Consider the following 9,972-nt stretch of genomic DNA (forward strand, 5'->3'; position numbering starts at 1 on the left):
AGAAAGAAAGAAAGAAAGAAAGAAAGAAAGAAAGAAAGAAAGAAAGAAAGAAAGAAAGAAAGAAAAAAAGAAAGAAAGGAAAGAAAGAGAGAGAAAGGTGGCAGCAGGGTCTAACAAGTGCATGTGGCACCTAGAGGCAGTGGTAGCCATACGTGCCTTCTCGGTGATGCACTGTGCACCAGAGTGACTTTAAAGAATGAGGAAGCCATTAGCACTGCTCCAGTGACCACATATTTTTCTTCCTCTTCTCCAAACTGATTTGCCATATTACTTTTGGAGGCTAGATTCAGGCCCAGTTAAAGTACTGGGTGAGTTATTCCTCTGTGACATTCTCTTGTCACCAAGGGGTCTTGTTAGAGAGGTGGCTAATGCCAGCTCATATATGTATTATTCAAAGGTAGGGCTCAAGGTGTGGTCTGAGTTTTTTTAAGGTTAACATCATCATCAAGTACCCAGAGAAGTGCCAAAGAGAGGAAGATGGAAAGAGGCTGGTTCTATGGGAAAGGATTCCTCCTCGGCTTCATCCTCCACCTGCTGCTGCAAGGTACCATAAGATAAGAGCAAGAGCTGAGCAGACGTGTAACTCTTGGGAAGCCGAGAAAACAGGCTAATATTTGTTATTCCTAGATAGTCAATGATTGGATGTTCATTATGGTAAAAATGATGCTCATATCATTGACAACTTTGTACCTCTTCCTAGGATCCTAACATTTAGTTGACTCTTTTCTTTTTTTTTTTTTCTTTTTCTTTCTTTCTCTTTCTTTCTTTCTTTCTTTCTTTCTTTCTTTCTTTCTTTCTTTCTTTCTTTCTCTCTCTCTCTCTCTCTCTCTCTCTCTCTCTCTCTCTCTCTTTCTTTCTTTCTTTCTTTCTTTTTTTCTTTCTTTCTTTCTTTCTTTCTTTCTTTCTTTCTTTCTTTCTTTCTTTCTTTTTAGATGGAGTCTTGGTCTATTACCCAGGCTAGAATGCAGTGGCACAATCTCGGCTCACTGCAACCTCCACCTCCCAGGTTCAAACGATCTCGTGCCTCAGCCTCCTGAGTCGCTGGGATTACAGGCACCCGCCACCACGCCCGGCTAATTTTTGTATTTTTAGTAGAGATGGAGTTTCACCATGTTGGCCAGGCTGGTCTCGAACTCCTGTCCTCAGGTGATCCACCCGCCTCGGCCTCCCAAAGTGTTGGGATTACAGGCGTGAGCCACTGAGCCCAGCCTGAGAATTCTCTAAGATAATCTCAGTGATGAAGACTACTAAATGTTAGAACAATCACAGCACATAGTAAAGACACAGTAAATACTCATTAAATTGAAAAACTGAAATTGATTTGTTTTCTTAAGATCCCATATGTCTCACACTACCTACCTGATTACCTCCCTTATCATTAATTTATTAGCATCTATGACATATTAATACAGTGAGGCGGAGAACTGTGAGTGCAAAATTTGTCACTGACATCACTCACATGGCTCCACATTGGAGGTAAGCAAGAGAAGGACCCTGGGGGAAGGTGGAGAGGTTGCAGTGAGATTGTTAAGGACGTGGCAGGACACTGTAAAGTGGCGGTTAGGGTTGAGTTTGCATACATATCTGGACAGGTTTTGCATGGGGACAAAACAATGGCACTGAGGATGGATCCCTGACTCAGCTCACCTCATCAGCTTCCACCATTTGCCTACCAGCCCAGCCCACCCTTCCTGGACCAGGAAGGAGGGGCTCACTTGCTTCTCCCAGTGCCCCCTGTTTTCTCTCCATGCAGAAACACTCTCCAGGCCCCCCAGCCCTGGCCCTCCTCTCTCAGAGTCTCTGCTCACTACAGGAAAGGGCAACACTTTAATTATCAATTGCTCAGGCTTTGGCCAGCATGGGGTGGACCCTGCTGCCTTTCAAGCAGTGTTTGACAGAAAGGCTATCGGTCCAGTCACCAACTACAGCATCCTCATTCATGTCAACATACCTTCACCCTGTCTGCCATCTGGAAGTGGTAAGTCCTCACCCAACATTGCAGTGGTCTAGTGGTGAGCAGTGGACCCTCTGGTTGGATTTTTTTTTGTTTTTATTTTTTTGAGACGGAGTCTCGCTCTTGTCACCCAGGCTGGAGTGCAGTGGTGCAATCTCAGCTCACTGCAACCTCTGCCTCCCAGTTTTAAGCGATTCTCCTGCCTCAGCCTCCGGAACGTGCTGCCACACCCAGCTAATTTTTGTATTTTTAGTAGAGACAGGGTTTCACCATGTTGGCCAGGCTGGTGTCAAATTCCTGACCTCAGGTGATCCTCCTGCCTTGGTCTCCCAAAGTTCTGGGATTACAGGCGTGAGCCACCATGCTCGGCCCTCTGATTGGATTTTGTAAAATTGGTTCCAACAAAAAAATCAAACAACCCAATTCAAAAATTGGCAAGGGAATTGAAAAGACATTTCTCCAAAGAAGATATACAAATAGCCAATAAGCACAAGAAAAGATGTTTGTTCAATGTTACTAGTAGTTAAGAAAACGCAGATCAAAACTACAATAAGATACCATCTCACACCCATTAGGGGGGCTACTATTAAAAACAAACAGAAGCCGGGCAAGGTGGCACATGCCTGTAATCTCAGCACTTTGGGAGGCTGAGGTGAGTGGATCACCTGAAGTCAGCAGTTCAAGACCAGACATGGTGAAACCCTGTCTCTACTAAAAATACAAAAATTAGCTGGGTGTGGTGGCAGGTACCTGTAATCCCAGCTACTAGGGAGGCTGAGACAGGAGAATTGCTTGAACCCAGGAGGTGGAGGTTGCAGAGAGCCAAGATTGTGCCACTGCACTCCAGCCTGGGAGACAGAGCAAGATTCTGTCTCAAAAAAACAAAAAAACAGAAAATAACAAGTGTTAGTGATGATGTGGAGAAATTGGAATCCTTGTGCATTGCATGTGAGGATGTAAAATGGTGTAGCCACTGTGGAAAAACAGTATGGCTGTTTCTCAAAATATTAAAAATAGTATTACCATGCAACCAAATAATTATGCTTCTGGATAAATACCCAAAAAAAGTGAAAACAGGATATTTGTACACTTACATTCATAGCAGAATTACTCACAATAGTTAAAACTCGGAAGCAGTCTAAGGGTCTATCAATAGATGAATGGACAGATTAAATGTGGTACGTACTTACAATGGAATATTATGCGGCCTTCAAGTGGAACAAAATTCTAACACTTGCCACAATGTGGGCAAGCCTTGAGGATATTATGCTAAGTGAAATAAGTCAGTCACAAAACGACAAATAGTGTATATGTCTAATTTTATAGAGACAGAAAGTAGAATAGCAGTTGCCAGGGATTGGAGAGAAGGTGAAATAGGGAATTAACTGTTTAATGGGTGTAGAGTTTCCGATTTGCAAGAAGAAAAGAGCTCTGGTGATGGAGGGTGGTGGCTGGACAACAATGTGAATGTGTTTAATGCCACTGAACTGTACCCTTCAAATGGTTAAGAGAGTACATTTTACGTTGTATATTTTTATCACAATAAAATATTGAAAAAATTATTTTTAGCCTGGGCAGCATGGCGAAACCCCATCTCTACTAAAAATACAAAAAGTTACCTGGGCATAGTGGTGCGTGCCTCTAATCCCAGCTGCTTGGGAGGCTGAGGCAGGAGGCAGGAGAATCGTTTGAACCCGGGAGGCAGAGTTTGCAGTGAGCCGAGATGGCGCCACTGCACTCCAGCCTGGGAGACAGAGCAAGATTCTGCCTCAAAAAAAAGAAAAAATGACGCTTAAAAGTGTTTTTAAAAGTAGAGCTGTATTCTGGGGAGTGGAAAGGCATGATAAGAAATGCTGCAATGACATTCCTGCAGGTAAAATCTGTTCTTTTTGGAATACTTGTCAAGAAACATTTTCCCAATAGACCTTCTTACTAGGTTTTTTGGTTATATTCTCCATGTACTTTGAATTGTTTTGATCTGTATATTTCCGTGACTTAGATCAAAAATCATTATTGCCACATGGAACAGACTTGAAAGTGAGCAAGGAGGGGGTGATGGCATGGGACCTGCCTTCCTGGAGTTAATCATCTAGATGAAAGCTGCTTTTCCAGGATTCACATCTTCAACCGGTGACATCATTCCTGTGGCTAAATATGGTATGACAGACTCAGTTTCCCCTTTCCTCTACTCTGGTACCTCTGGAAAAAAAGGGTACCTCCCTTTTTTCCACTGCTAGGTCCAGTTTTGCAGAGTATATTGCATAAAGCTGAGAATATCCGTAAATTAGACAAGGTCAAATGGTCAGACAAATAATGAAAATATAAAACTTTCTGATTATTCTGCTGGTTTAGGAGGGCAGAGAAGGGGCACAGGGAGAAGGTGGCATACACTAAGGCCACGGGAGCCAATACTTATGTGGCTCCATCCCAGGGAATCCTGAACAAAGCTCAAGCTCTGTCTTGAGAATACTGAGGTAAACAAACAAGGCTTTGTTAGTGTGACGGCTATCACCAGATAGGTGGTGGGAGAGTAAAGAAATGGGTGAAAAAAGGGAATGGGAAGGTGCAGAAGACAGAGCAAAACTAATACTAGCTCCCTCCCCATGTTTCTCTCATGCCATGGTTTCCTACAGATCTAGCACAATCAATTTTTTTTTTTTTTTGAAGGAGAGTCTCACTCTGTTGCCCAGGCTTAAGTGCAGTGGTGCGATCTCAGGCCACTGCAACCTCCACCTCCTGGGTTCAAGCGATTTTCCTGCCTCCTGTCTCAGCCTCCTGAGTATCTGGGATTACAGGGGCCTGCCACCAAACCCAGCTAATTTTTGTGTTTTTAGTAGAGACGGAGTTTCACCATGTTGGCCAGGCTGGTCTCAAACTTCTGACCTCAGGTGATCCACCCACGTCAGCTTTCCAAAGTGCTGGGATTACAGGCATGAACCACCGTGTCTGGCCTGGGCACAGTCAATTTGTGCAGGGGAACCCAGATGAATGCAGAGGCATCAAGAAGTCCGGCATGGCAACTGAGAACCTATGGCTTTCGGATGTCTTCATCGAGCAGTTGTGAGTCTCAGGGCCAAAAATGCAAAATGGAAACCACATCTACAGGGAAGGAGGCCACACAAAGACCCAACTTAGAAAAGAGCCGGGTCTGAACTGAAGAACTTACAAACCCCCAGAATATGATTATAGGTAGAAGAAAGAAGTCATCTGAGTGGTACTGGAGCTCAAGAATGGGATGACCTGAGAGAGAAAGAAGGTCAAGTCTGATGGGGAAACCCGCAGCACCTACCTCTCTGTCCTTCTCCCACACAGCATCAGTGTGGATCAGACACCTGCAGGTCTCACGGCTAGTATGTCAATAGTGAAGGTCACATCAAATACAATAAGCCAATGGGGGTGGTCAGCATCTGTAAACTGGACACCTTCTATTTCCCCTTCCATGAACAGAGCTGCACGCTCTCCTTCAGCCCTTTCACCTACACAGGTTAGTGGGGCTCACTAAAGTAGACTGTTGAGAGGCAGAGAGAGGGCTTTGATTGAGAAGAGGACAGAGAGCTGGGAACAGTGAGGGAATCTTGCTGAAAAGGGCCTGGATGCTAAGGAGTGAGGGATCCAACAGTCTGGGCAAGGGACTTGGGAGCATTTGGGGAGGCTGAGTCGTCTGGGCCTGCTTTGCAGGGGAGAACACGGGCCTGGGCATGGAGAAGGACGTCCAGGAGCTTTCAGATACATCACAGAACCTCATTCAGAGCAAGGAGGGAGTGGGTACTGCTGGGTATCCACCAAAGAGCAATAAAAGTGACCATGGCCACTAACCAGTATGAACAAGCCATCTTCTATGTGAGCTCAGGGACTGAGACCAGGTTTCACCATGTTAGCTAGGCTGGTCTTGAACTCCTGGCCTCAGGTGATCCGCCTGCCTCAGCCTCCCAAAGTGCTGGGATTACAGGCATGAACCACAGAGCCTGGGCTTTGTCACTCTTGTCTTTTTTGAGGTAGAGTTTTGTTCTTGTCACCCAGGCTGGAGTGCAATGGCGTGATCTCGGCTCACTGCAACCTCCACCTCCTGGGTTCAGGTGATTCTCCTACTTCAGCCTCCTGAGTAGCTGGGATTACAGGGGCCCGCCACCATGCCCAGCTGATTTTTGTATTTTTAGTAGAGATGGGGTTTCGCCACATTCACCAGGCAGGTCTCGAAGTCCTGAACTCAGGTATCTGCCTGCCTTGGCCTCCCAAAGTGCTGGGATTACAGGCATGAGCCACCGTGCCCAGACTTTTGTCACTTTTTTCACTGATAAACCTTCAGTACTAAAACAATACCTGGTACTCAGTAAATAGTTACTAAATAAAGCATCCCTTGGGGAAGAAACAAAGCCTCTATGCCAGTGATTCACAGTGAGGGTGAGCTCCCCCTTCCCCAGTGGCTGTCAGAACTTTTTGGAAGGCAGGAATTTTTGTTATTTTTAAAAAGATATGGTAGAAAGAGTTAGCAAACACTGTCTTAGGGATATTATGATTCCAAATCCTGATAACCCCAGAATATCTGCTACTGTCTGCTTTCCCTCCCTCTGGTCTCAAATGTCCTCCTGCAAAGTCACTAGAGATTAGACCTTGATGAGAACAGCAATTAGAAATGAAAAGATAAAATGCACGTGACACCTAAGTCGGTGGTTCCACAGTCTGGCTAAGAGCACATCAGTAGGAATAAAAATTTAAGTGGAGAAAGTTGACACCTTGGGCCAAAAGGAATGAGATACATTTCAGTGGTAAGCAGCATGGAAGACTCTAACCTTGTGAGACGCCTTTGGATGGAGAGACTGGATGGTGAAAGGGACGGGAGGTAATATTTCTTTACTAGACAGTTTGGCCTGGGACAAATTCCAGTTCTTGCTATTACCTGTCTTGATAGCCTCCCATCCTACTCCTCACTTGCCCCTCCCTCTCCTCCCCACTAGGTGGTCATCAGGTGCAGGTGCAGGCCCAGCCCCTACGTGGTAAACTTTCTGGTGCCCAGTGCCATTCTGGTTGCCATCGACGTCCTCAGTTTCTACCTGCCACTGGAAAGTAGGAACTATGCCCCACTCAAGACGACTGTTCTGCTGGGCTACAGCATGATTGCTCATGATGAATGACTTGCTCCCAGCCACTGGCACTTCATCACACGCTTCATCAGTACGTCCTCATCCACCAAGAGAGCAAAAGTGAGGTGTGGGTTGGATGCGGAGAGGGACCGGCAGAACCAGGTGAAGTGAAAAGGGATCCCAGAAAAAGATCCTCTGGGAAAGAAACAAGAAATCCTAGGTGGCGCCTCTGGCCCTCTTGCAGACCCCCTTGCCCGCAGGTGTCTACTTCACCCTGTGCCTCTCCCTGATGGTGGACAGCCTGCTGGAGACCATCTTCATCACCCACCTGCTGCACGTGGCCACCACCCATCCCCAACCCCTGCCTCCGTGGCTCTACTCCCTGCTGCTCCACTGCACCAGCCCAGGGAGATGCTGTCCCACTGCACCCCAGAAGGGAAATAAGGGCCTGGGTCTCACCCCCACCCACCTGCCTGGTGAGGGAAGTCACACTTCCTCTTCCCCCACCTCCACTTCTCTGCTCCCGCCTCCTTCCCTGTCTCCCTGCCTGCATAGGTGCCATTTGCAGCCCGTGGCTGAGTCTCTGTCTTTCTGTAAGTGTGAAGGAGCCAGAAGTATCAGCAGGGCAGATGCCAGGCCCTGGGGAGGCAGAGTTGACAGGGGGCTCAGAATGGACTAGGTCCCAGTGGCAACATGAGGCCCAGAAGCAGCACTCGGTGGAGCTGTGGGTGCAGTTCAGCCACGCGATGGACGCCCTGCTCTTCTGCCTTTGTCTGCTCTTCATGGCCTCCTCCATCCTCACTGTCATATGCCTCTGGAACACCCTAGGCAGGTGCTCAGCTGCAAACTTCAGTCTGGAGTTCTTTTTGCCTCCAGAAACCAGCCAGGCTCTCATGCCTGTCCAAATTTCAGCCTCGTGGCCCTGGCAATCACCTCATTTTTAATTCAGTCCTCTGTGTAGTTTCCGACCAGACCTGAATAGTCTCCTATGCCCTCCAAAAGTCGGGTCCTTGCTACTGCATGCCATCAGCCCCACTCAGCCCTCCCATACCTCCCTTGCTCCTCAGGATTCAGGTTCCTAGGGTACATCCTTGATTAAATCACCCCAATACGCCCCTTTGCAGAAAGTATTGGCTTTTCCCTGAATTCTGTTACGGTAAAAAAAGAAAAATCTTGGGATTGAGAGTCTTCTTGCGGAAACTTCTCCTCATTAGCCCAAGTAAGAAGGATTTTCTCTTATGTGTGTGTTTTTTTAAGTCTATCAGACAACATGTAAAGTGTGGGGAAGAGAAAGAAGGGGCCAAAATTTATTAGAAGGAATTACAGTAAAATAGAGATTAACTTCCTAAATCCAGTTACTCTGGACTTAAGCTTCAGAAATTAATGTGCCAAAACTAGGCCTCTCCTGCTTAAAGAGCGCAGCCTTTTGTCACAGTCTGACATATGACTCATTCATCATTAAGTACTTAGAGTGTTAACATAATCCTGCATTACCATTAAAGTGTCTGTGTTGTAATTTGAGTTGATCTACCCTTAATCATGCTAAGAAAAGAACATAAGGTCAAGGGAAGCACATTTGAAAATGACATCTACTTTACTTGGGAGGAACACAAATGCCCTTGTATGAACTGGAAAGTGCCTTTTCCTAACACTTGCCTTAGTATTTTGAAGGTCTCTTCCTAGGGACCACTAACCGACTTGCACAAGTAGAGGCTCCACTGTGCCCCTGGACACGAGAGCTAAGGCATTTGTTGGTTCAGAAAGCACCTATTTGAGAGCAACTTGACTACAACTCGAACATCATATTTTCTTTTTCGCAACGATTTATTTCCATTTCTTTCATTTATTCTACTACTTTCTGTCTGTAGCTTATATTTCCCAAATCATGACCATCTAGGAGTAAAAATAGACTCACAAAATGGTTCACTAAATAATATTTCTCTGGCTTCTCCTTTCCACTGCTCTTTCCCAAACTCCTTCGGCTCCCTCTGATCACTGTAGATGCCCAAAGGGTGGCAAGGCTGATAATGTCCACTAGAGGTGCTGCTAGTAGTGCCTGCCAAAAGTTCTACCCCACGTTAGCTGCAAGAGTATCTGCTCTTGCAGAGCCGAAGCCATGGTGGGGACTGGATCCTGGAGCTACAGAGGTTCCCAGCTGGATGCTGCAACCCCAGGACCAGCTGTCACTTGCTCTTTTCTTTCAGTTCACTGGGACTCTGGAGGGGCCCATGGGCATCTGGGGTGTTAAGTCGGAAATACCCTGCAATACTCTGAATCCTTCCTGTCACTCAGGCCCATGGTCTTCAAACCAAATTGTGTCCCTTCATTCTCTTTTTAGGATGCATTTTTGTTTGTTTGTTTGTTTCGAAAGTCTTTTGCTCCTCAGTTTCCAGAATGCTGTCACACATTCTTTTCACCATCACCATCCTCCAGGCATATCCACAACCTGGAGAATACAACCCTCACATTCACCTAAGTAAATTGCTGTGTCTGTCATTATTTTGGCAGTTCCTGTACTCACAGCTTTCTAAAAGGTGGGCCTTCAGAAAAGACACAGTAATAGTAATAATAATAACCACCAGTTATTGAGTTACTAATGTGTGGCAGGCACTCTAAGTGTGCCGTATGAATACTTATAGTAACCCGACGAAGTAGGAACCATAGATTCAAAAACTTTTGGAGCCAAATGTGTTTTGGAGTTCGGAATTTTTCAGATTTTAAAAAGGTCATAAGTGTGTATTTATTTACTATATGTTACTGACACCCCAGCTAGGGTATGGAGCAGCACCCTGTAACCAGGCACATTAATATTTCTGCAATGAAATCTATGAATATTCACACTAGGTGGAAAAAATAAAACTACGAATAGTTTTGCATCAATTCTGGTCTGGTTTTGCCACCAAATATTTGGTGTATTTTTTTTTTTTTTTTTTTTTT

The 9,972-nt window shown here is 45.7% G+C and overlaps 1 protein-coding gene and 1 pseudogene across 2 annotated transcripts in view; one reads left to right on the top strand and one right to left on the bottom strand.

Moving 5' to 3' along the window:
- Positions 1-266, bottom strand: part of LOC105514480 — a 2,119-nt pseudogene extending 1,853 nt beyond the window's left edge. The window contains exon 1 of the transcript XR_001002182.1: positions 153-266. The product of XR_001002182.1 is annotated as a putative elongation factor 1-alpha-like 3 (transcript). The remainder of the gene's footprint in view (positions 1-152) is intronic.
- A 3,546-nt stretch (positions 267-3,812) lies between these two features.
- HTR3D (5-hydroxytryptamine (serotonin) receptor 3D, ionotropic) overlaps positions 3,813-9,972 on the top strand; it is a 10,037-nt gene continuing 3,877 nt past the window's right edge. Inside the window, 11 exon segments of the mRNA XM_011945860.1 lie at positions 3,813-3,827; positions 4,067-4,115; positions 4,909-5,014; positions 5,267-5,303; positions 5,306-5,438; positions 5,633-5,706; positions 5,708-5,794; positions 6,910-7,067; positions 7,069-7,126; positions 7,280-7,511; positions 7,633-7,867. Of these exon segments, the coding sequence (XP_011801250.1) occupies positions 3,813-3,827; positions 4,067-4,115; positions 4,909-5,014; positions 5,267-5,303; positions 5,306-5,438; positions 5,633-5,706; positions 5,708-5,794; positions 6,910-7,067; positions 7,069-7,126; positions 7,280-7,511; positions 7,633-7,867 (1,184 nt within the window).

Source organism: Colobus angolensis, unplaced genomic scaffold (genome assembly GCF_000951035.1).
Source record: "Colobus angolensis palliatus isolate OR3802 unplaced genomic scaffold, Cang.pa_1.0 Scaffold245, whole genome shotgun sequence".
Lineage (NCBI taxonomy): Eukaryota > Metazoa > Chordata > Mammalia > Primates > Cercopithecidae > Colobus > Colobus angolensis.